This window comes from Eulemur rufifrons, chromosome 14 (genome assembly GCF_041146395.1).
Source record: "Eulemur rufifrons isolate Redbay chromosome 14, OSU_ERuf_1, whole genome shotgun sequence".
Classification (NCBI taxonomy): domain Eukaryota; kingdom Metazoa; phylum Chordata; class Mammalia; order Primates; family Lemuridae; genus Eulemur; species Eulemur rufifrons.
In genome coordinates, this window is record NC_090996.1 from 9,744,567 (window position 1) to 9,769,334 (window position 24,768).

At 59.7% G+C, this 24,768-nt stretch overlaps 4 protein-coding genes across 4 annotated transcripts; 3 read left to right on the forward strand and 1 right to left on the reverse strand.

The window, feature by feature from the left end:
• The first annotated feature begins 533 nt into the window (after positions 1-533).
• On the forward strand, positions 534-5,677 carry CLDN15 (claudin 15). Its single transcript, XM_069486097.1, has 5 exons — positions 534-996; positions 3,720-3,884; positions 4,873-4,954; positions 5,057-5,173; positions 5,383-5,677. The coding sequence occupies exons 1-5, from the start codon at positions 780-782 to the stop codon at positions 5,480-5,482; spliced, it is 681 nt and encodes a 226-aa protein (XP_069342198.1). The 5' UTR covers positions 534-779; the 3' UTR covers positions 5,483-5,677.
• Positions 5,678-7,986: 2,309 nt separating this feature from the next.
• Positions 7,987-13,158, reverse strand: ZNHIT1 (zinc finger HIT-type containing 1). The gene is made up of 5 exons (XM_069485739.1): positions 13,079-13,158; positions 9,087-9,257; positions 8,608-8,687; positions 8,313-8,482; positions 7,987-8,216 (listed from the first exon to the last, which is right to left on the reverse strand). The coding sequence occupies exons 1-5, from the start codon at positions 13,098-13,100 to the stop codon at positions 8,195-8,197; spliced, it is 465 nt and encodes a 154-aa protein (XP_069341840.1). The 5' UTR covers positions 13,101-13,158; the 3' UTR covers positions 7,987-8,194.
• A 632-nt stretch (positions 13,159-13,790) lies between these two features.
• On the forward strand, positions 13,791-21,317 carry PLOD3 (procollagen-lysine,2-oxoglutarate 5-dioxygenase 3). Its single transcript, XM_069485740.1, has 19 exons — positions 13,791-14,206; positions 14,613-14,704; positions 14,864-15,000; positions 15,104-15,267; positions 15,419-15,531; positions 15,698-15,761; positions 16,237-16,334; positions 16,539-16,640; positions 16,810-16,935; positions 17,080-17,201; positions 17,457-17,561; positions 17,681-17,806; positions 18,075-18,216; positions 18,322-18,435; positions 18,542-18,610; positions 19,047-19,151; positions 20,018-20,164; positions 20,456-20,581; positions 20,870-21,317. The coding sequence occupies exons 1-19, from the start codon at positions 14,089-14,091 to the stop codon at positions 21,023-21,025; spliced, it is 2,226 nt and encodes a 741-aa protein (XP_069341841.1). The 5' UTR covers positions 13,791-14,088; the 3' UTR covers positions 21,026-21,317.
• A 1,327-nt stretch (positions 21,318-22,644) lies between these two features.
• LOC138394597 (putative diacylglycerol O-acyltransferase 2-like protein DGAT2L7P) lies at positions 22,645-24,537 on the forward strand. Its single transcript, XM_069486751.1, is given in 7 exon segments — positions 22,645-22,720; positions 22,942-23,086; positions 23,234-23,421; positions 23,549-23,635; positions 23,638-23,751; positions 23,840-23,983; positions 24,089-24,537. Coding segments are annotated over 7 exon segments (1,203 nt in total).
• Positions 24,538-24,768: the final 231 nt, after the last annotated feature.

Sequence of the window (24,768 nt, forward strand, 5' to 3'; positions counted from 1 at the left end):
CGCCTGCCCCGGTCACCTGGGTCAGTGGTGGGGGTCAGTGGTGGGGTCAAGCTGAAATCCAGGTGAGTTGGACTCCAGAGCTGTTGGTCTCTACCCCCTTCCCGCCTCCTCATTCATCGTTAATCTTCCTCGGAGACTCAAATGTCCCAACCCCTAGGTCTCTGAGTGTCTTGGATTGTCCTCCCAACCCTGAGGGGTTGGCTCTGCTCCCCCCATCCTTCCCCACTGCAGGCTGCGTGTGGGCCTGAGTCCATTCTCATCCTCCCTCGCATCTGTCTCTCAGTCACCTTTTCTCCTGTCCCGCTGGTCCATTCCCAGCCCCCATGAGAGCTGAGTCAGAGACAGAGCTTCCCCTTGGCTCCCAATGCCTCCCCGGGGGCCCCTCCTTGGCTGTATCCGTCCGTCACTCCTGGTAAGTCCGCTCCCCCCACCCTCGTGGGGCGGGGAGACGGGGCAGCCCAGAGGCTGGGGGGAGGGGGTGGACTTTTGGCCGTTTCGGTTATTCCCTCCATCTCCTCGTCAACAGCCGCATGCGCTGGGCTCACTCCTGACCTGCTGGGAAGCGGAGAGACCCAGAGAGAGGGAGGGAGGCAGAACCCGGAGACAGACCTGAGCCCGAGGAAGAGGGAGGCAGAAACTGCAGCTGGACTTGCACCCTCCCCCTCCCTCCCTCCCAGCCTGCCTTGGCACCCTCCTGAGCCAAAGCCCCTTCGAGTTCCCCAGGGGCTCTAGCCTCCCGCTCTTTGGGGCACCAGCCCCTCAGGGCCCTGCGTCCCACCATGTCGGTGGCCGTGGAAACCTTTGGCTTCTTCATGGCAGCCCTGGGGCTGCTGATGCTGGGGGTGACCCTTCCAAACAGCTACTGGCGAGTGTCCACCGTGAACGGAAATGTCATCACCACCAACACCATCTTCGAGAACCTCTGGTATAGCTGTGCTACCGACTCCATGGGAGTCTCCAACTGCTGGGAGTTCCCGTCCTTGCTGGCCCTCTCTGGTATGGGGTGGGGAGAGCTTCAGGGTGCAAAGGGGGTGGGAGGTTGGAGAGACGCCAGGGGAGGCTGGGTCAAGCTCTGGGGTCTGGGCGTCTGTACCCAGGAGTGCTGGGGATGGCCCCTATCTGGCATTGGAGTGGAGACCTTGTCACACATGGCCCCCTGCCCTAGTGTGACACTATCTTATGGGCAACAGGTGCGGGCACCGGAGTCAGACTGCCGGGGGCAACTCCTGCCTCTACTGACTCTGTGCCTTGGGCAGGCGGTAAGACAAGCTTCATCTTAACCCGTCTGTAGGATTAGGATGGTAACAGTCCCCATTCACAGGTGGTCAAGAAAGTACAAAACGTTAACATGATGTTAACATACATGCACTCAACACAGTTATATAGCATTTTATTTTGGGGGTGGGCAGAGCGAGGAGGCCCCACCTCGGATTCTTGGTGGTTGATGCACTTCCAGTCTCAGTAGGGTCCCTGGGCATCTGCTGGCTGGGACGTTGGTCTCCACGTCTGCTTAGTTCTAAAGGTCCCTTGTGAAGGCCTGGCTCCAGGGGAATGGAGGTGTCTTGCAGGCCTGAGCGTCTACTACAAGGAGGAGGTGTGTGTATATGCACGTGTGTATGTTTATGCACAGTGTGTTTTTTGGGGTTCCGAGAGTGCTGGAGCCTGTAGCTTTTTGGACCCAGAGCTATCCTCTCTGGTGGCTGCAGCATCTTCCTGCTTCGTGCTCACTCCCTGGGACTAGCCCTCCCCATCATTTTCCCAGGGGAGTCTCTCTTTGGTCTGCCCCATGCCCGGAGACCAAGAGTTGGTGGCTGTGAACCATAGGCAGTACCACTCCCCACCCTCACTGGGTCCTTCGGGGCCAGCCTGCTCTCCTGGCGCCGTGCTGTAGGTACCCCATGGTGGGGAAGGAACTGAAGCCAACACTGCGTATGAGGCGGGGTTCCTTGAAATTGCCCCCTTAAATGTCAGAGATGCTGTAAGCAGGTACGGGTCCGGGTAGGTCTCTTGTGCCCCCACCAGTCCCAGAACCTCCTGAGGCAGTGATGGGGGCTGTATGTTTCATCCATCTCTCCGGGACTAACTGCAGGGCAGGTGCCCCCCAAAATCCTGTAAAGGCTGAGTACAATCTGGGCCAGAAGCCCAGAGTGCTGGGTGGCCAAAAGTGACACTGGAGGCAGCCAGCTCAGCAGTCAGGGCCAGCCCCACTTCACACACCCCTCAACCATACCGTGGTGTCAGGAGGGGACTTTGCTGTGAGCCTGTGCACCCAAGAGGGCCCCTACTTGGAACTGCTGCTCTTGGCCTGAGAGAGGATAGCGGTGTGCATGAAAGACAGAGGCTAGAGCCCCTGAGGGGCAGGGGCAGAGGGTGGCAGATTCCGGGCCTTGTGGTAGGTACTGCCACCCATGTATTTTCCTGATGTCTATAATAGCCCTGCTGTTGGGGGTGGCAGGAAGAGACCTCCTTTTACAGAAGCTGAAAAAACTTGGCAAGGTTAAACAACCTGCCCAGAGTCCCACAGGTGGTAGAGGGGGAGCTGGAATTCAGACTCCATGGCTGGTTGTGGTCCTGAGAGGACCGTCGACTTGTCATCTCCCAGCTGTGCACCCTGACCCCCAGCCACTCAGCCCACGTACTTCAGGCCCTTCAATAATCTCCCTATGACTGCCGGAACTTCCTGGGGATTCAGAGTCGGGGTGAGGGGAAGCCAGAGAGTGGCTGGGAGTAAGGATGTGTTCCCGGAGAACTTTGTCCCTCCTCCCTACCCCTCAACTTGGGGCCACTTCACCTCCTGGTACTGCCCCACCCAGGAAAGGGGTGCAAGGTCCTTGGGAGCACTTGCCAACTATCAGAGTCAGAGAAGGTAGGAGAGGCCCCGAGAGGGAGCCAGCAGCTTCCCTCAGTTTCGAGAAGGGGAAACTGAGGCACTGAAAGATTTATGAGCTAAGCCAGGAGTGGTGGCTCACACCTGCAACCCCAGCGACTCGGGAGGCTGAGGCAGGAGGATCGCTTGAGCCCAGGAGTTCAAGACCAGCCTGGGCCATATAGTGAAACCTCATCTCAGAAAAAGAAAGAAAATGAGCTAGACTGATTTGGATGAATCCTGGGCCCAGGTATCCACCTTCCAGATCAGAAACTGCCCTAGACCCTCTGCCGTAGGCACTGCTGCCCCCTACTGGTTACTCCAGGAAGAAACAGCTCTCTGTGTCCTGCACCGTGCTGGACACTAGGGTGTGAAGAAGGGGCGGGGTGCTCAGGTGCAGTGTCCATAATGCACAAGGGCACGCGACAGCTCTCAACAAGGCGGCCCTGCACTTGGATTGTCACGGCCTGGGGGCGGGGGTTGCTCCTGGCACCCAGCGTGTAGAGGTCAAGGATGCTGCTGAACATCCTACAGTGCACAGGACGGTCCCCCAGAACAAAGAATCATCTGACCCAAAGTGTCTGTAGTGCGGAGGAGAAATCCTACAACAGAGGGACAAGCAAAGTGCTCCTGGTGCGGGGGAGGAGGGCAGGGAGGAGGGGAGCTGGCAAGAGGGGCCGAGATTCATAGGGAGGGACCTGTAAGTCCTCAGCGGGGTAGGCTGGACAGAGCCCAAGGGGAAAGGAGAGGATTTGGGGACTTTTAGGGACAAGAGAGGAGCAAGAAGGTGAGGGGCTGTCAGAGTGGGAGAGGGGAGGAGGATGGAGAGACTGACACTGTGCCCCCTCCCCAGGGTACATCCAGGCCTGCAGAGCGCTCATGATCACCGCCATCCTCCTGGGCTTCCTCGGCCTCTTCCTAAGCATAATGGGGCTGCGCTGCACAAACATTGGGAACGTGGCGCCCTCCAGGAAAGCCAAGCTGGTGGCCACCGCGGGGGCCCTACACATGTTGGCTGGTAACTGGGGAAGGTGATGGGTGGGGGGCTGCACGGCGGTGGGGGTTGGAGTGGCCCGTGGCCACAGACCCCGGGTTCTTTGTCCTCATCTCCAGCCCCCCACTCCTGGCATTGCCTTCCCTTGGCATTGACACCTGCCCTTCCCTCCCTGCTCACCCCACCCTCACCATAGCCCCCAATCCCTTGACTCAAATCAGCCCATGAGCAGTGATTCTTGAGCTCCACTATGAGCCAGGTGTGGGGAGGAGTTCAAAGGTGAGAGTGAGCGTCTGCCTCCCAGAGCTTACATCCTGGCTGGGCGACCAGACTTACACACACACACACACACACACACAGCGCACAGTAACAGTGCCATGGGACTGGCCATCGCTTTGCAACTTATATTTCTGCACACATCTCCTCACAATAAGCCTTTGAAGTAGGATGGGTATTGTTTTCCAGAGGTGAAAGTTCAGGACAAGCTCCCCGCGGGTGGAGTGGTGCCAGCCCAGGGGTCTGCCTGGCTGTGGGCACTCTCTGCGCTCAGTGGCTAAGGCCTGTCACAGGCTGCGAGGGCTTGGAGGGCTTTGGGAGGCGGGAGGACAGGGCAGGTAGGGCACGCAGGGCCCCTTGGGACGCTCCTGAGGTGGCCGGGCTTTCACAGGTGGGTGGGATTTGGATGCGGCACATTCCAAGTGAGGAAATGATGTGATGGAGTGGACTAAGCAGGTATGGGACCAAGAAGGGGGCAAAGAGGCCCGAGTGGCGGGAGGGGAAGAAGGTGGGCTGGAGTTAGGGTCCTGAGTGCTGGACTGGGGAGTTTGCAGTTGACCCCAGGAAGTGGGAAGGTTTATAAACTGGGGCAGAGAGGAAGGCATTGGATGAAATTGCTGCTCTTGGACTTCATGCCCCGCGTTCTACTCCGGGCAGCCCCGGCCTTCCCCTCCCCTAAGCCCCCTCCCCCACAAACCCTGCCCTCTGGACCGCCGTCCTCCTCCCGCCTCCGCAGGTATCTGCGGGATGGTGGCCATCTCCTGGTACGCCTTCAACATCACCCGGGACTTCTTCGACCCGCTGTACGTCGGAACCAAGTGAGTGAGGGGACCCTGCTCTCGGGGCAGCGGGTGGGACTCAGCCCTGTTCCCCAGAGCCGGCGCCTCACCTCCAGCTCCCCCGCCACGCACTGGTCCCAGGTACGAGCTGGGGCCCGCCCTCTACCTGGGCTGGAGCGCCTCCCTGATCTCCATCCTGGGCGGCATCTGCCTCTGCTCCGCGCGCTGCTGCGGCCCTGACGAGGACCCCGCCGCCAGGTGAGGGAGGGGCGAGCGCGCGGGGGTGGGGCCGGGGGAAGCGGGCAGGGGGGAAGCGGGCCGGGGGAAGCGGGCAGGGGGGAAGCGGGCCGGGGGAAGCGGGGCAGGGGGAAGCGGGCCGGGGGAAGCGGGCCGGGGGGAAGCGGGCCGGGGGGAAGCGGGCAGGGGGCGAGGCCGCGCCTCCCTCTGACCCAGGCCCCTCCCGACAGAGCCCGGCTTCCCTACAAGGCGTCCGTGGCGCCCCTCGCCGCGTCGGGTGATGAAGGCGACAGCAGCTTTGGCAAATACGGCAAAAACGCCTATGTGTAGGAGCTGCGGCCTGTGAGCCCCATTTTCCTTCCCACTGCCCCAGACGAGAGGGGTCGCCGCCGGGTCTCACCCTCCCAACAACAGGCTCAGGGGAAGCCACGCCCCAGGCTCCACCCCGTGCCAGCAGGCCACGCCCATCTCTGGGCCCGCCTCTCCGACTGGAGCCACGCCCCAGCCACGCCCCCTTGCCTTGCGCTCCTGGGGCCTTCCAGGCCAAGAACCGCTCTGAGAAGTCCCTTTGGCTGGACCCCTCCTCGTCCATCTTCTGAGCCTGGGCTCTGGGATGTGAAGCGGACGGAGGTGTCCCCGAGTGTGTGTGTGTGTTATATATAAATACATGCATAAATAAATGTATATTGTGACTGTTTAGGGGTTGAAGGTGTCATGAAGTGGCCAGCTAAGCAAGGCGTGTGGGGGTGGCACCAGGGGTCAACTCAGTTCTTGGACCCCAGACTGCCACAGTCCACAACCTTTGGGTTGCCTCCTCCAGCAAAATAGAGAAAGGGCTACAAGTGATTTCAACAGTGGCACATAATTACTGGTAAGAGTCATCGAGGAGCAGATACAGGTGGCTCCAGCTCCAGGAAACTGGAAATAGCAGAGCTGGCCCCAGCCATTCAGGAATAACGAGCCTCTCCTTTTACTCTCCTCAGCTGTACAAGGCGACAGTTGGTCTAGAGCAGAGCTGCTTTACCTGGGCCCAATCGTGGGTATCAGGACTGCCAAGCCCTTTGAAATTCTGTGTCAGATGGACTGGGTCTAGTGCAAGAACGTATCTGGGAAGGGTCAACAGCTTCCAGAAAAGGCTCTGAAAGTCTGCTGGTGTGTGCATGGCTCGACGGTGTCCAGCTCAGACCTGGTCCTGAGTTGTGGGTGGGCTTGGCACCCCCTCCCCTTTTTTCCCTCATCTCATTAACTTGCTGGCATCCACCCTCTCCTGCAGAGAGAGCGCCCACATCCGCATTCTGCAAGGGCCCTCTGGCCCACCTCAGAAGCACACCCACCCCCAGTATATTTTCACCAGGCTGGGCTTCAGGCACATCAAATTCATCACTTTCCACTGAGGCTGCAGCTCCTGTCACTAGTGCTACCAGCCTCACCAACCTGTCTGCTCCCCAGGCCTCAGACACACCTTCCCATCAAGGCTTCCTACTGGGCTCCACACCCAGAAACACTGGTGCTTCCTGGGCGCTCCCTACAGAGGGTCCCATGGCGAACAAGTCCACGAAAGTTCGTATATCCTACCCCTCCACGCTCTGCTTTTCATAAAGTGTGCGTGTGTCCCATAGGCCAAGTCCAGAGTCCACGCGGAAGGGACTGCACAAGAGCCCAGGCACTGGGAATCGTGTGTCATGGGACCCTCAGTGCAACACTCTATTACTGCCAAGTCCATGTGACTCACTTTGTTAGCAGATAGGGGACTTCCCTCTCAAAGATGAAAGATGCCTTAAAAGTGTCTTATCATCCTGAAGGGCCATGAGAGTGCCCCCCGCCCCACGGTGAAGGAGGACAAAAGCCAGTTACAACTTCTGACACCTGCAGGTGCCTCCAACACAAAGTCTCCTCCGTCCCACCCCACCGCTCCTTCCTCCTTTTCTGCATGCCAGCTCTGCTCCTCTCACCCCTTCCCCTCAGGAAAACCAGCCTGAGCCAAGCTTCACAACTGAGCACTGAAGTGTGTGCCTTAATGTGGTCACTAGGTTGAGTCTTGATTTCTCCGTCCATCACAGGCAGTCACGTGGCTACAAAGGGCCATTGACACATTTGCCCTTTTTCACATTAACTGAGCTTCTTTTCTGCTAGGAGCCAGAGTGGGCACCAAGACATGGTCCCTGCCCTCAAAGAACTCACCACCGAGGAGCAAAGAGAAATGTAAACCACCGTGGGCCAGGTGCAAGTCACCTAGACAAGATGTGGGTATAAGAAGCCCTAGTACCGCCCAAGTCACAGCATCCAGGGCCGCTAAGAACAGGAGCCTCTACACCATGAATTCCCCCCTGCTTCCCAGAAACTTTTGGGTTTTCTGTGCAGCTAATAACTTCACGTACTGCAGCCCCTGATAACAAGGGCTTCCTAAGGACAACTGCTCTCTCAGGCTGGTGACACCAAGGATCAAGGCCCAACCTCTCCCATCTGGTTAGGTGCCTGAAGACAGGACAGGATGGCTCCCTGTGCGGTGCATCATCCTGCACCGTCTCCCCGGCCCTCCCACCCGCCGCCTCCCAGCCCTGGAACCAACTACACTTTCACAATATGCAGAGTAACTGGAGAAATAAAAAGCAAACACAAAGTCAATGACCAAAAGAAGATAAAGCAGCAGCCAAGAAGGGCAGAGATGTAGGGGTGAGAGGTGACAAAATCCCTCATGCTCAGGGACACAGAAGGGCAGACAGTGGAAGGGGTGAGTGGCAGGCAGGAGGAAGAGAGATGGGGAAATGAGTAAGAGAGACAGGTGACCCATCACCCTTGCCCCCAAGCACCCCACAACCAAACCGGCAGGCTCCTGGCATGAGGCCTTTTATTACAACAGCACTCAGTGGGCCCGGCCCACCTCCCACCACGGTCTGCAGATGCAAGACTGGTCTTCCCTGGTAGGTAAGACACAGTTTTGTTCAGTGAGTGGCTCCTCCCTCAGTCCAGGGGGAGCCCCCGGCTGGTGATGCCTTTCAGAACCCAGGTTACACACGGACGCCCTGCCTCTGATGCCCAGGCTCACACGGTCCACTTCAGACATCTGCAGACAGAGAAGCAGCCCAGGTTGAGGAGAGAGGCCCGGGGAGGCTGGGGGCCGCGGGAGGAGTGGGTGGAGCGGGTGAGGTCCCAAGCTCACCTGGTCTCCTGGTGGGTGCCCAGGCAGCGCACGGTGCAGTACCGGGCACCACAGCTGACGCAGGTGTACGGGGAGGGGAAGCCGCACACAGCACAGAAGGGGCGCTGGGGCCGCGACGGGGGGCCCGCACAGGCTGTCAGGTAGTTGGGGCCCTCAGCCACACTCAAGTTCTGCAGACAGGGGACAGGCTCTATGACTCCTCTGCACACCCACGCAGCAAACCCCCGCCAGGGACCAGGCTCTCCGCAGGCCCGCCCCTTCCCTGGGGGTCCTCCCAGGCTGGCTTCCATCTCACCTGCTCCTCCAGCAAGGCCTGAAAGTTTTTTCGGAAGCGAAGTTTAAAATGATCACCTCGAGTCTTCTTCTTTTTCTTTCCTAGGGGTCAAGGGCATTAGTTGCTTGACACTTGCCAAGGAAGACGACTCCTTTCTGTGGCTGGTCACTCCCAGTGCCCACATGCCCCCCTGGGCGCTGAGTCTGCCCCTCTCCTCCAGCCTCCGCCCTTCACCCCAATTCTCCAACCCCAGCCGACTGTCACCTCCATACCCCAAACCTCAGAGCTCATCTACTCCATCTTCTCCAGCCTACACACGAGAGGAACCCGAGGCACATAAATGGACCGCAGCTGCTCACAGCCACAGGACCAGTCGCCGGCAGGGCCAGAAGGGGCTCCTGGGTCCTCCACAGCCCTGACCTGGGCAGACTCTTCCCCCTTCCTTCAGCCAGCCTTGTCCCACCGGGCCCGTCCCACCCTCTGCCCTCTACCCGCCTCACCAGTGTCTGCATCGTCATCAAACTGAGGCAGCCTCTTGCCCAGCTGGGGCAGTCCTGCGTGGGGGTCGTCCTGGAAGTTGTCATTCTCCAAGGCCTCGAGCTGTCTGTTGATGCGACGCTGCCGGGCTGCCCGGTCCAGCACCCGCCGCTGCCCAGGGTCCTGGGAGCGGACTAGATGGGGCGGGGCAAGCAGAGTTATGGGGGGCACGGAAAAGAGAGAAGCTGGCAGCCTCGGCATTAGGCGGTGTGTGAAAGATGCCCCGGGGCTGGGGAGCTACAGTTCTCTGATCTCGTCCCGGTCACCAAGCCCACGGCCCCCCAGGTCTTCTCCCAGGAGGGCAGCCCTCTGCCTTCGCTTCCTTCCCAGCAGGCCGAGACCATTTCACTCTCTCATGCCTGCTGTCTAGCCCTTCAGCCCAGCCCTTCCTCCCAATCCCAGACCCAGTCGGTGAGACCCCCCACCCCCGGAGATATCTCGCTGCTGGCAGAAGCAGGAATCACACAACTGTGTGGACTGTGGAGGCCACTATGCGCTCAGGGCTTCCAGGCACTACTGGGACCTTAATGCATGTGGCCCTACTGCTCAGCAATCTCACTGCCTACCCCAAAGGAGTCTGGGTCCATCCAGATGTAAGCACGCCCATCCATGAGCCCACCAGCAACCAGGATTCCAAGTGGAAGCACCCCCTGCCCTAAGCCCCACCACTAAACCCAGCCCTCCATCCAGCTCGAGTTCCTCTCCTCCCTCCGGCACCCTCCCTTCCACAGAAAAGCCTGCTGCACTCTCACGGGTCTTCCCACCCTCACGGCTACTCTCCTTTGAGAGTGGCCGCGTGATGTGTCCTCACCTCCCATCCGCTCCTCCACCCCATCAATCTGACTCCCACCTGACCAGCCGGTGGGGACCACCCACACTCAGGGCGCTGGTGACCTCCGAGGGCCAACTCCAGCGTGCATTTCTAGATGCCTCCTGACTCCGGCTCCCTACACCCTGTGACTGTGCTGACTCCCTTCCCCAGGTTGACAGAGCTCCTTTGTTTGCCTCCTTGACAGGACTTCTGTCCTCTTCCTCCCCCAGGTCTGGCACAGTTTTCCAGTTGGCTGCTCTCCCTGTCTCTGCAGAGGTGGCTGTCCCTCTTCTCCTGTTCAGTCCACACATTCTTTCTGGGATTTCTAATGCAAACACAGGGCTCTGACTATCACCCACGAGCAAATGACTCCAAAATGATTCTCTCGACCCACAACCCTCTCCTCAGCTCTAGAACTGGCCATGCAGCTGCTGCAGGAAACCACCCGATGGCCCCACTGATGCTGCAACTCAATATTAAAAATCTCCCCATCTAAAGTCTGCTTCTCCTCCTGCACACTCTAAGTGAACGGAACCACCTACGCAGATGTCCAGACCAGAAACCTAGGAATTACTTTAAACCTCTTTCCTCGTTACCATATTAGCTGCTCACCAGGTTCTGACACCACTACACAAAATAATCTCTTTCCTCAATAAATATTCATTTCAGTGCCCGTGAACCATAATACTAATAGCAGCAGCACCAGTAGCAAAAACTTGCCGGGCACCTACTATGAGCCAGGTATTAACTAAGAGCTTTGCATAAACTGAACCATTTAACCCTCACAACAATCCCATGAGATAGCTATCATCATTCCCAGTTAAGAAATAGTCCAGAGTTCACACTGCTTGTAAGCGGCATAGCTCAAACCCAGAACTGCCCAGCAATGAAACACATGATCTTGATCACCATACCATATACACACTGTCTTCCTACCACGTGGCAGGTTCCGGGAATGCAAGAGCTTACTGTCTAGCGTGGAACACAAACGAGTCAACAAAGAAACACAGTACACACAGTATACGCTAGGAGAGGGAAGTACAAAGTGCTACAGAACACAAGACAGAAACACCTGACTTGGCCTTAGGGCAGTCAGGGAAGACTTCCCAGAAGAAGGCAAGTCTAGGTTAAGCCCTAACTGATGAATAGCCTGGTTGGGGAAGAGAGCAGAGTGTTTCCACCTCGGTGCCAACTTGAGAGAAGGCCTGGATGGGAGACTGTGGTGACTTCAAAACACTGTTTTGTTCAGTAGGGCTGTTGTATAAAGTGGGAGAGGGGAGAAATACAAAAGAGGCAGATCATTAGGAGTCTTAAGTGCCTAAAGGAATTTGCATTTGGGGCATTTTATGACAAGAGTGATAGAGATCCAGTGAGGGGTTTTAAGAAAACAGTGACATTATTGGATTTACTGAAAGTCAATCTGGCACAGTCCCGACCTCATCTCTTTTTATCTGGACTATTTGATAACTCGAACTGGCTTCCAGCCTCTAGACTTGTGGTATACAATAAGGTAGCCACTAGTCACATGTGGTTATTTAAATTTAAATTTAGACAAATTAAGATCCAATAAGTGTGTGCTTGCTCACTCCTGTAATCCCACAATTATGGGAGGCAGAGGTGGGAGGATTGCTTAAAGCCAGGAGTTCCAGACCAACCTGGGCAACATAGCAAGACCCTGTCTCTTAAAAAAAAAGAAAATTAGGCCAGGCGCGGTGGCTCACGCCTGTAATCCTAGCACTCTGGGAGGCCGAGGTGGGCGGATCGTTTCAGCTCAGGAGTTCGAGACCAGCCTGAGCAAGAGCGAGACCCCACCTCTACTAAAAATAGAAAGAAATTATATGGACAGCTAAAATATATATATAGAAATAATTAGCCGGGCATGGTGGCGCATGCCTGTAGTCCCAGCTACTCGGGAGGCTGAGACAGGAGGATCGCTTGAGCTCAGGAGTTTGAGGTTGCTGTGAGCTAGGCTGACGCCACGGCACTCACTCTAGCCTGGGCAACAGAGTGAGACTCTGTCTCAAAAAAAAAAAAAAAAAAAAAAGAAAATTAGATAAATAAATGAAAAGCTCTCCAGCCTCCAGGTGATTCTCATCTACAACCAAGGCTGCAAACTGTAGTCCTAATTTATCTAAAGTCGGCCCAATTCCAATGTTAGTTTTCCTGCACAGGCTGCTCCTCACTCCAAGAAATTGCTGGAGTTGGAATATTCCCATCGGACAGGAAGGCTAAAATAAAAGTCTGGTCAGCCAAGCTTCTAGGACAGCAGATGATATTGCCCTTTAAAAAAATTAAAATTTAAAATTCCTCAGTTGCACTAGCCACATTTCAAGTACTCAACAGCTACACGTGGCTAATACCCCATACTGACTAAGATCATTCCCATCATCCAGAAAGTTCTGCTGGCTAGTGTTGTTCTAGTTCCTCCAATCCGTCCTCTGCACTGAAGCTGACACTGCCGTTGTAAAAGATATTGCTTAGGTCACTCCCTTGCCTTAAAAGCCTTTGATGCTCTCCGCTGCCTCACCATAAAACTCCTCGGCAGTGCATATAACGCCTTTCAAAACGTAACCTTTTCCCAGTCCTCCGGCCTTTCTTACTTCTCTGCAAGCTCCAAACTGTAAACTTGGCTTCCTAAGCGACTTGCTTTTTCCTTCTTGCCTTTGCACGTACCGTTCCTGCTGCTGGAGAGAGGAGTTCCCGTGCATGTACACCAGGCGAAGTTGTAATTCGACTTTCAAGACTCAATTAAAGCGTTTTCTTTTTCCTTCCGAGCCTTCCCGGTCCCCGCCTTCCCAGAAGCTGGCTTGGGTGCCACTCCTCCCCGCGCCCACGCACTGTGCGGCCTCCCTTTGCCACAGCGCCTATCACTCTGAAATGCAGTGTTAGGTCTGCGTGTCTGTCCCCCATCCCACCCCGCCCCCGCCCCAGAAAGCCAGTTCTCGGATAACTGGGATCTTTCTTCTCTCCATCCCTTGCATCCAGCTTGGAGCAGGCGTCAATAAAACGTGGTTTGGGGGCTGCCCCAATGCCAGAACCCGAGGGTTGGGGAAGGGATTTGAGACGAATAACTAGGTGAGGAAATTCTGGGCCTGGTTTGGACTTGGGAGGAGGACAGAGGCGAACCGCAGGGGGTTCACATACCCGAGGTTTTCTTCTCCACCATTTGCACAACACAGCTGCCGGGAAAGCCTACTGCGCACGCGTACTAAAACCTACGGCTTAGGTGGGGCATCATCACTTCCGGCGGCACGTACTTCTGCGCGTGCGCAGAACGATTCCCCACCCCTTATACTCTTTAACGTAATGTTCCCTTGGAGACAAGAAAGCTTTCCGCCATGTTTTATAGGGGCAAAACTACTTCCGGCTTCAGTGTGGTTGTGTAAATTTTGTGGGTCACTTTAAAGAGGTGGTGCCAGGGGGTCTTTCGAAAAACGTTATTTTCCTTTGGTTCTTCTGAAGATGCCATCATCACAGCGGCAGACCCTGGAGCTTCTCCCGGGGCAGAAGTGGTGGGCCGGACTGTTAAAGAAAGTGGCAGGCTTTAGTGGGCAATCCGAAAGGTCCCTGGTGGCCCTCTGCCAAAAGCTCAATCCTCTGGCTCTCCCGGGCCCCAGTCCCGCCGTAGACTCCGCAGCCTTCTGCCTCCCTGCCGCCCCCCCTCCTCCACTCGTCCCCGCTCCGCGCGCCCCCAGACCCTCGCTCTCCCGGCCTTCCGCCCGGCTATGCCGGGCAGGGCTGTGGCAAGGACCCGCCTCCGCGTCCCGCCAGACCCTCTGCGCGGGGTCACTTCCCCTCTCCGGGTTTCAGTTTCCACATGGGTCAGGTGGGCAGCGGGCCCGGTGGGCAGCGGGCCCGGCTGGCTCGGACCTAAGTCCCGGTCTCCCGCTAGCCGGCCCGAGCCCCCGCACTCCCCCGCCCTCCCCCGCCCCCGGCCGCGCGCCCGGGGACAATCCTCGCCTTGTCTGCGGCGCCAGCATCTCGAGTTTTCTGTAGCCTCCGGATACGCCTTTTTTCCAGGGCGGAGCCCCAGCCCTGCTCCTCCTCGCGGCGGGCCGCACGGCAGCCCGGGTTCCTCCTTCCCCAGAGTTGGGATCCAGACGCACAACCGAGCCCGGTGCGGACCTGTGTGCCGTCCCGGCCCGCTCCCCGCCATGGCCCCGTCGGGCCCGGGATCCCGGCTCCTGCTGCCGTTGCTGCTGCTGCTGCGGCCCCCGCCTCCTGTCGCCTCAGCCTCCGACCGGCCCCGGGGCAGCAGCCCCGTCAACCCAGGTGAGAACCCGGGGAGGGCCGGCCCGGCCGAGTGGACGCCGGCTGACGTGTCTGCCAACCTGGTCCGAGAGGGGGCCAGGGGCTCTGGGGGTGTCCAGCCTCTGCCCCGCCCAGCGCGCTCCTTGAGACTGAATCTCGCGGCCCCTCGGCCACTCCCCACCCTGAACTGGGACTTCCAGCCTCCCCGTGCGAACTGACCCCGACTTCCTTGGTGTCACTCCCACCCTGCTCTCACAGGGGTCGAAGTGACCCGGGGTGGGAAGAGTTTAAGAGGGAATGGGAAAGAAGAGAAAAGCGACGATAGTAGAGTCAGAGGGAGGTGGAGGGCCCCTGCAGAGAGCGAGACACGTGGGGCACGGAGCTGAGGGTGGGTGGGTCCCAAGTGCCAATTCCCTACTGGTGACAGAGAAGCTGCTGGTGATCACCGTGGCCACAGCTGAGACGGAGGGATACCGGCGTTTCCTGCAGTCTGCTGAGTTCTTCAACTACACTGTGCGGGTGAGGAGTGGGGAAAGCCCTCAGGCCCCTGGGAAGGGGTCCCTGCAGGAGGGGTGGGCTGAGGACTGGATGTCTGGGTCTCCACGGTGAGCCTGGTCAGGAGCTCCCCCAATCCTGGCCGGCTGAGCCCTTCCCTGGCATGGCGGGTCTCCCCCACAGACCCTGGGCCTGGGAGAGGAGTGGCGAGGGGGTGATGTGGCCCGAACCGTTGGTGGAGGGCAGAAGGTCAGGTGGCTAAGGAAGGAAATGGAGAAATATGCAGACCGGGAGGATATGGTCATCATGTTTGTGGACAGGTAAAGGGGCTGGGGCTGGTGAAAAAGGAGGGGGAACATGAGGAAGGGTAAGGATGCTGAGGTTCCTAGTGGCCTCCTGCTCATTCTCCCCTTCCATGCCTAGCTACGATGTGATTTTGGCTGGCAGCCCCTCAGAGCTGCTGAAGAAGTTTGTCCAGAGTGGCAGCCGCCTGCTCTTCTCTGCAGAGGGCTTCTGCTGGCCCGAGTGGGGGCTGGCGGAGCAGTACCCTGAGGTGGGCACGGGGAAGCGCTTCCTCAACTCTGGTGGTGAGTGGCAGAGTGCCCGAGGCAGAGGGGCCAAGAGCGGTGGGGCATGGCCGTGTTCCAGGTGCCTGAGGGCTGGAGAGGGTGTGGGGACAGGCCCGTGGGACCCTGGGGGTCTTAGGGTCTTGGGGTCAACACTTCCCCTCCCTACCAGGATTCATCGGCTTCGCCCCCACCATCCACCAGATCGTCCGCCAGTGGAAGTACAAGGATGACGACGACGATCAACTGTTCTACACGCGACTCTACCTGGACCCAGGACTGAGGGTGGGGAGGGGCAGAGGAGTGGTGGCACCCTGCAGCCATGTGGGAGTGGGGGCTGGATGGGAGAGGAGGGATCAAGGGGAGTGGGGAAAGCTGTAAAGAGAAAGAGACAGATGATGTCCTCCTGCCGCCCTTCCATTCACTGTCCCGTCTCATCCATCCCATGCAGGAGAAACTCAGCCTTAATCTGGACCATAAATCCCGGATCTTTCAGAACCTCAATGGGGCTTTAGGTGAGGAGGAAGGCCGTGGGAGGTGGGCGATGAGAGAGTACTGAACCAGGAGGGGCCCCTGGTGGGACTGGGCTGGGTACAGCTCACCTTTATGTTAATGTCATTGAACACCTGGGTGGCCGAGCAGTAGCAGCAGAAGCTTGCCCAGCTGAGGCACAGGCCGGGGCTGTGCTTGTGTGATTTCATTTAACACAGGGAAGGTCCCTGGTTATCTACCTTATACAGAGGAGGAAACTGACTCCCTGAGGCGCTGTGACTTGCCCCAGGTCACACAGGAAGTAGGTGGTGGAGCTCTCCAGGGAAGCAACCTGGTCAGAAGCTGAGGGCTCCTGCCACCACAGAGCCACAGTCCAGGATGACACAGGCGTCTCTTTATCCCCTGGAGAAATTGAGACCCCTGTATTTAGAAGAACCTGTTCTAAACTTTGGCAGTTCCCAGAGAAAGGGAGTCTAAACCCTGGCCTTTTTTCCCCAGATGAAGTAGTTTTAAAATTTGATCGGAATCGTGTGCGAATCCGGAACGTGGCCTACGACACCCTCCCCGTTGTGGTCCATGGAAACGGTCCCACTAAGGTGCTCCCAGTGGCCCCTCCCCTGCCCTTCCCCAACCACTAGACACCTGTAACCTTCTGAGAAGTTGGCCCTCCCCAGCCCCCGCAGCAGAGGAACTGGAAGAGGCTCCCCCTCCCCCTGCTGCTCTGTCCCTACCTGTCCCCTGACCCCTCACCGCTGCCCCTGGACTCCTCTGCCTCAGCCATACATGTCTCTCCCCAACAGCTCCAGCTGAACTACCTGGGAAACTATGTCCCCAATGGCTGGACTCCTCAGGGAGGCTGTGGGTTCTGCAATCGGGACCGGAGGACACTCCCGGGGGGGCAGGTGAGGGGGTGCCAGGGTGGGGCATGAGGGTACTGGAGTCGGGCTGCAGGCAGAGCACGCTGGGCAGGCGTGGGGGCAGAGCTCGTCGGACCCTCACCCCTGGTGGGGGGTTAGGGGACAGAGGGCAGGCTCAGCTCTCCTCTGAGTCCCATCATGTTGTGTCTTCCAGCCTCCCCCCCGGGTGCTTCTGGCCGTGTTTGTGGAACAACCTACCCCGTTTCTGCCCCGCTTCCTGCAGCGGCTGCTGCTCCTGGACTATCCCCCTGACCGGATCACCCTTTTCCTACACAACAACGTGAGACGCCCTCCCTTATAGACCCTCCCGGGGGACCCTTCCCCTGTCCTGATCAGAATCCCCACCCCTGGTCCCAAACTCCCTCTGGTCTCGCCCCCCAACATCCACCTGGCGCCATCTTTCTGCCATCCCCGCCGTCCCCAGGAGGTGTTCCATGAGCCCCATGTCGCAGACTCCTGGCCGCACCTCCAGGACCACTTCTCAGCTGTGAAGCTGGTGGGGCCAGAGGAGGCCCTGACCCCGGGCGAGGCCAGGGACATGGCCATGTAAGTATGTGCTGGGCGGAGAGAGGAGCAGGGAGGAGGGTGGGCTGGGGGCGCTGCCACCCGCTGCGTGGCACTTACCTCACCTGTCACCCAGCCAGCCCCTCCTGGGCCTCTGCACTCTCGCAGCCCCACGCGACTGTCCCCTCCCTTGCGACTAACAGAGGACCTGGGGGTGGGGGCTTTCCTCTCATCCTACTGCCCCTCCCCCTACCTGCTGCCCGTGTCAGCTTCTCTCTGTGGGTCTGTCACCTCCAGGGACAGTTGTCGGCAGGACCCCGAGTGTGAGTTCTACTTCAGCCTGGACGCCGACGCTGTCCTCACCAACCCACAGACCCTGCGTATCCTCATTGAGGAGAACAGGTCGCTTGTCGCCCTCAGCCAGGGCGCCCCATAGTCCCCGGGACCCCACTCCTTCCTGGGCACGGGGCTCCGTGAGGCCTGCTCCCCTCTGCCCAGCCCTCACGCCCACCCGTCCGCAGGAAGGTGATAGCACCGATGCTGTCGCGCCATGGCAAGCTCTGGTCCAACTTCTGGGGAGCGCTGAGCCCGGACGAGTACTATGCGCGCTCTGAGGACTACGTGGAGCTGGTGCAGCGGAAGCGAGTGTGAGTCCGGCCGCAGCCAACCCCCCTCACCCACCGCCGCCAACCTGGGGCCGAGGCAGCCCCCAGCCCCTTGCTGTTAAGGGCCCAGGCCACTCACCGGTAGGATGTGCCACGGCTTGGGGTGGTCATGACCAGTCATGCCCTGACGGGACGTGAGGGGCCCTGGAGGCTCAGGGACTGCGATGTCTCGAGGAAAGGACTTCCTGGGATGAACTGGGCAGAATTTGGGGGCCACCCACCTCACTGACCCTGGCGCTGGTGCCTCCAGGAGCGTGTGGAATGTGCCCTACATATCCCAGGCCTACGTGATCCGTGGGGAGACCCTGCGCAAGGAGCTGCCCCAGAGGGAGGTGTTCTCGGGCAGCGACACTGACCCGGACATGGCCTTCTGTAAGAGCCTGCGGGACAAGGTGAGTGGCTGTCAGGCCCAGGGTGCAGTGCCTGGGGGCCGGGTGCTGGGAGGCAGGGGGCAGTCCTCTGGCGTCTCCCACATCACCCCCACCCTCCCACCCCAGGGCATCTTCCTCCACCTCAGCAATCAGCAGGAATTCGGCCGGCTCCTGGCCACCTCCCGGTACGACACAGACCACCTGCACCCTGACCTCTGGCAGATCTTCGACAACCCCCTTGTGAGTGGGGCCTCACCCGGAGTGTGCGCGTTCCCCACCCCCCGCCCAACACCACCGGGGCTGGGAGTGAAGGGGACACACGTCTGACATGCTCCATCCCCCGCAGGACTGGAGGGAACAGTACATCCATGAGAACTACAGCCGGGCCCTGGAAGGGCAGGAGATTGTGGAGCAGGTGAGCCAGCTCAGGCCCCGCCTGCCCCCTGGCCAGGCCCTCTGCCCCCGCTGCCCCCCCGCCACCGCCTGGATGAGCGATTTTCACCTTGAGCTCCCCGCTCAGGCAAGAGGGCAAGAGGGAGGCAGAGCTGAGCGGTAGGGCTCCAGCCCCACCCCCGGCATTCGACAGAGGGACTCCTCTTGCGGTTGTGGGTGCAGTCACATCTTTAATGAGGGATGCGTTGATGTAAAGAAGTTTGGAAACCACGGTCCCAGCACCCAGGCCTCTGGGACCCTCCTGCCACCTGTGCTGTGCAACCCTCGGCCTGGCCCGTCCCCAGCTGCTCTCATCCCACCTTCCCTCCTCCTCCCTGCTCTGTCCATGTGCCGCCTGTCCCCTTTCCCTGTTCGGCAGTATCACCCTGGCCCTGTTCTTCCCCTGCCCCTGTCCTCAGCCATGCCCAGATGTGTACTGGTTCCCGCTACTGTCAGACCAGATGTGCGACGAGCTGGTGGAGGAAATGGAGCACTACGGCCAGTGGTCAGGAGGCCGGCACGAGGTGGGGGCTGGGCAGAGAGGGAGGGGGCCCCCCAGGAGGAGGGGGATGCGTGGTCTGGTCCAGGAGCAAGGGAGTCAGGAGAGTGGGAACAGAGAGGGGTGCCCCAAGTGGGAGAGGCCCCTGGTGGTACAGCTGCTGTCATTCATTCAAGAAATATCTATTGCGTCCGAGTGTGGTGGCTCACACCTGTAATCCTAGCACTCTGGGAGGCCGAGGTGGGCGGATTGTTTGAGCTCAGGAGTTCGAGACCAGCCTGAGCAAGAGCGAGACCCCGTCTCTATTAAAAATAGAAAGAAATTATATGGACAGCTAAAAATATATATAAAAAAAAAAAAAAATTAGCCGGGCATGGTGGCGCATGCCTGTTGTCCCAGCTACTCGGGAGGCTGAGGCAGGAAGATCACTTGAGCCCAAGAGTTAGAGGTTGCTGTGAGCGCGGCTGATGCCACGGCACTCTAGCCCGGGCAACAAAGTGAGACTCTGTCTCAAAAAAAAAAAGAAAAAACAAAAAGAAATATTTATTGAGTCACTACCGTAGACAGAGCCGTGCAGCGATGACTCGTGCCAGCTGGGCTCTGCCCTCCCGTAGGTAGCAGGGGCCACCCAGCTTCTGAGGCTGTGACGGGCAGCCCAGGTGCTATGGGAGCCACGGGGTGGCCTTGGCCCAGACTTGGGAGGACCAGGGGGCTTCACAGGAAAGGTGACATCTTAGCCAAGACTTGAAGGTCCAGTAGCAGTTAGTCAAGCTGAGAAGTGGCGGAGAAGACTGTTCCAGATGGAGGGAGCACAGGTTTTAAGGCCTGGGGGTGAGAAGGGGGAGGCCACACCCAGAGAGCGTGGGGTGGCTCAGTGCCCACCGGCCACAGGATTCCAGGCTGGCTGGAGGCTACGAGAACGTGCCCACCGTGGACATCCACATGAAGCAAGTGGGCTACGAGGACCAGTGGCTGCAGCTGCTGCGGACGTACGTGGGGCCCATGACCGAGAGCCTGTTCCCGGGCTACCACACTAAGGTGGGCCACCGCTGCCTCCTCCGCCTGCCCACCCAGTCCCAGGCGGGAAGTCTCCCCACAGAGCTTTCAGCCCCTGTAGTGTCTGGGGCTCCGTGGGATCTCCATGGCATCCGGTCCCCAGGCATGACACTGCAGAGGGTGGCCTGGGGAGGGGAGCAGCCAGGCTGAGACCCCGTTAGCAGTGAGGCCCTTCCACACAAGGGCCTCTTCCCCAGATAGGGCTGTCATCTCCCCAGAAGACCCCCTGGATCTCACGGCCATCCCTGCAGCCTCTTCTCTCGTGTCCCCCAGACTCGGGCAGTGATGAACTTTGTGGTCCGCTATCGGCCGGACGAGCAGCCCGCTCTGCGGCCACACCACGACTCGTCCACCTTCACCCTCAACGTTGCCCTCAACCACAAGGGCCTGGACTACGAGGTGCGCCTGCCCCTCCACACATGCACTTGTCCTCGAGCCCCGACATCCCCCCGGAGCCCCTGCATGCTCCCCTCAGCTGCCTCCCTGCCCGTGGCCTGGCCTTTTCCCGTTTCCCAGTTATTTGGTGGGTGTCACCTCCTGAATCCCTTCCCCTGGGTTTCCCTGTCTGCGGATACCCCGGCCCATGCCCGTCCTCCCCACTTGCCTGGCTGCCCCACCCCCTGCTACCTGCCCGCTCCCCAGGCCCCACGTCCGCCTACCCCAATTGTCCCCTTCTCCTCTTCCCAGGGAGGTGGCTGCCGCTTCCTGCGCTATGACTGCGTGGTCTCATCCCCGAGGAAGGGCTGGGGGCTCCTGCACCCTGGCCGCCTCACCCACTACCACGAGGGGCTGCCCACGACCCGGGGCACTCGCTATATCATGGTGTCCTTTGTCGACCCCTGACACTCAACCACTGCCAAACCTTCCCTGCCGTTGTGCCTTCATGGGGGGGACCTGACCCCATCCTTGGAGAGGGGGTCTGTCCATCTCCTCACTTCCTGAGTGTATGTTCTCTGTGCCTGGGACTGAATGTGTCACCTTAGCTCCCAGCACACAGCCCTCTCAGGAAACTCCTGGAGCCCCCGCCCCTCCCCTCTGCCCCCAAGGGTTCAGGCGGACAGGGCTTCTTGGGGCTCCCCGTGTGATAAATTATTAAGGTTCCTCAGTCTCCTTCCCAATAAAGGAGGATTTTTAAATCTTGAGTCCATTTGTCATCTTTCGCCTCCTACCGACTCATCTCCCCTCCTGCCACCCAGAGTAGGGGACCCTGAAATGGGGAGAGAAAAGGAAAAGGGAGGAGCAGGATATTCCCCCGCGGGAGAACCTAGAAGCTTCTTTCCCTTCCTTGCCTGAGCTGGGGAAACGGAGGAAGGCCCAGACCTTCCCAGGCCAGGCTCAGATGAAACACCACCCCCTGCCCAGCCCGAAGGCTTCTCACTGGTCCTCTCATCCCTTGATAGCATGATCTTCCCTGGGTGAAGGGTGAGGTGGCACATCCCTGGGCTGGGGTCCAGGGACAGGCTGGAGGAAGGAAGTCCCCCTGGAAACATGTTTTCTAATGGGGGGGGGGCCTGTCTGCAACCTAAGCTGCTGGTGGGGTGGGCTCAGGAACGGGGTCCCAGGACAGGCATCCCCAGGAAGCTTCCTAGATAGGGGGAGTGACAAGTGGCCTGGAGGAGGAAGGGACAGACCTCCTGAGAGCAGGTTTTGCTTCTGGCCTCTGGGGACCCAGCAAGCCCTCACCCAAGACCCCTTGAGGTGCCCTGGGGGCAGCAAGTCTTGCCACTCTGGCTTGGCCTCCCCAGCCTCACACTGAACTCTGAATTTCTCTCTCAGCTGTCCCCCCAGGCATCTCGCCATCCACTGCTAGAGTCCCCTTCTCCCTCCCTGCCGCCCAGCCTCCAGGGCAAGCCTCCTTTGGGAAGCCTGCCTTGTTGCCTGGCTGGGCTGCCTTTCCATTTGGATGGAGCATCTTTCTGGCCAGACTTAAATCCATACCCCCACCGCCTTTGTCACATGCCCTGTGGATGGCAGTCGCTGAGCAGGGACAGGAGAAAACTCCTCTTGGCAAGGTGTCCTCCCGCAGAGGCCTGAGCTGCTCCCGCAGGCTTGGACCTCGGAGGCCAGGCCCCGGTGACTGAGGGGTTTTCAAGCTTTCTCACTTGTGTGGGGAGCCCTGCCTTTTGTGGTACACCCACTCGCTGGGGCCACCTCCCGCTGTCCCAGACTTCCATTCGCCTGGCCCCTCAGGAGGCCCAGGGCCCTGACCTCCACAAAGTTCAAACACCTTCCCCCAGGCTCCTGGCCACACCCCTGGTTTGGGCCCATTGATCACAGCCCTGTGGACTCAGATTGCCATGAACCCATCCTTCCCAGCTCCCGTGGCTCCAGTGTGCAGGGCAGCAAAGGAGGTAGGAATGGGGGTGGTGCCAGGGCCAAGGGTCAGGGCCAGTGGGGTGGGCCAAAAGAGGGGGTACTTAAAAGCTGGAGGTGTCCTCTGTGTGACTGCCACACACAGTATGATGGCCTCCACCAGCCTCCACCAGGGTCTACAAGTGTCCGCTGTGCTGCAATGGGTCTTCTCCTTCTTGGGGCTTGGTGAGTCCCCAAGCCTGAGGATCCAGGTGGGCCCCAGCACCTGGCGCTCTGCTTCCCCATTACCCCAAGGGAGGAGGTGTTGGGATCTCTGGGGTCCTTGAAGGAATCTAGGAAGCAGGTGGAATGGAAGGACCCAAATGCCATGGAACTAGGGAAGTGGGGAAAGAGGGGAGGCTCGGGCTTAAGCACCCAGGTTCTCGGGCTCATTCCCCATCTTCCAGCCCAGGTGTGCCTGGCAGGCTTGCTCCTTGAATTCCTAAGCCAGGCCTGGACCCTGGTGGTCCTCTACCTGGTCTGGCTCTACCAAGACAGGGACACAGCCAGGGCTGGAGGCCACAGCTCTGCTTGGGTCCACAGCTGGGTGGTGTAGAGACATTTCTGTGACTGCTTCCCCAACTCGGTGAGGGCGCCGGGCACGGGGCACCGTTGGCTGGGTGGGGCTGGGGCTCCTCATCAATCTCACAGGTGGGCCAGGGTGCCTGCCTTCTGCTCCCCAGCTGGTTAAAACCGCAGAGCTGGATTAAACCAGAACTACCTCTTCGGCTTCCACCCTCACGGGGTCCTGTGCTTGGGGGCCTTCAGCAGCTTCTGCACAGAGGCCACAGGCTTCTCCCGCCTCTTCCCGGGTCTGCGGCCGCACCTGCTCATGCTGCCCTGTTGATTCCACCTTCCTCTCTTCCAGGACTATATCATGTCAAGCGGTGAGGAGGAGGTAGCCTCCCACCACACACTCCTGTCTGGGGGCTTCTGGGCCCAGGCTGCAACTTCCCAGTGTCCCCCCACCCCCACCCTGTCTTCTCTCCAAGACCCAGGCATCGGGTCCCCCAGCCTCTGCCCTCTCCCCAGGTTTGGTCTCCTCTGACAAGGCCAGGGCTGCCTATCTGCTGTCCAGGCCTGGGGCGACCAGGTGGCCATCCTGGCCGTGGGAGGGCCCTTGGAGGCGCTGGAGGCAAAACCCGGAGCGCTGAGCTTGCAGATCTGGAATCAGAGGGGTTTCGTGAAACTGGCGCTGGAACACGGGTGAGGCACGGGCGGGTGGCGGGGCGGGGGAGGAGCGCGGCGCCCCCTGGCCAGGAGTCAGCCAGGAGTCAGCCGCGGCTGCTCCCCGGGGGAAACTAGCTCCCCCAGCAGTTCCCGAACCCGCCGGATCGTGGTTGCCGAGGGCGCAGGAAGCGCTGCAGCCGCAGCTGAGCGTGGCGCTGCCGCGGTTCCACGGCCGTCGGGGGCTGCCGCTGCCCTTCTGCTCGCCGGTCCACACCATCGGCGAGCCCGGCCCGCCCCTCACCGTCCCCTGAACTCTGTCCCCAGCGATCGCCGCGGCGGGCGGTGGAGGCCAGAGGCCAGCCCCCGCCCCCGTTCCGCCCGCAGTGAGGGCCGCGATTGCCTTGCGGCGAAGCCCGCGGCCCAGCCGGGCCCAGGTGGACGCGCTGCACGCGCGCTACGTGGAGCGGCTCACGCGGCTGTTCGAGGAGCACAAGGCGCGCTGCGGCGTCCCAGCCAACAGGCACCTCCTGGCTAGGCTCACCGCCACCACCGTGCCCCACCCTGTCCCCTCCGTGGCTGCGGGTGGGAGAGTGAAATTAAAGGCGGGAAACCGACCAGAGGCGTTTGTGTGTTTATGCATGGCGGAGGCGCCTCGGGTGCGCTGTGAGGCCAGGGGCCACATAGCCCCGGTGGGTGGCTCCCAGGTGGCTCTGTCACTCCTGGAGGTCTGCAAACCGGTTGGGCGCACGCTAGACACATTGCAGATGCAACAGTCTCAGCTAGACTCCTGGCCCCAGCGCCTGGAACCCCGTGGAAGTGGACGGGCTGGCTAGCTGCCTTTTGTTCATTCCCTGGGCCGCCCCTTGCAACATTCCCTTCGCCCCCTCCCAGTCCCGCCCATGGCCTGCCCAGACCTATTTACTGACTGAGGAAGTTCAAGGCCAGTCTGAGAAGTAGCCTGGAGACACCTGGGGCTCCAGATCCTGATACTCACAAAGCGGACACTTACCCCCACACGCAGCATTCTGGGAGACCATCTGCCACCCTGCCAGGCCACAGGCGCT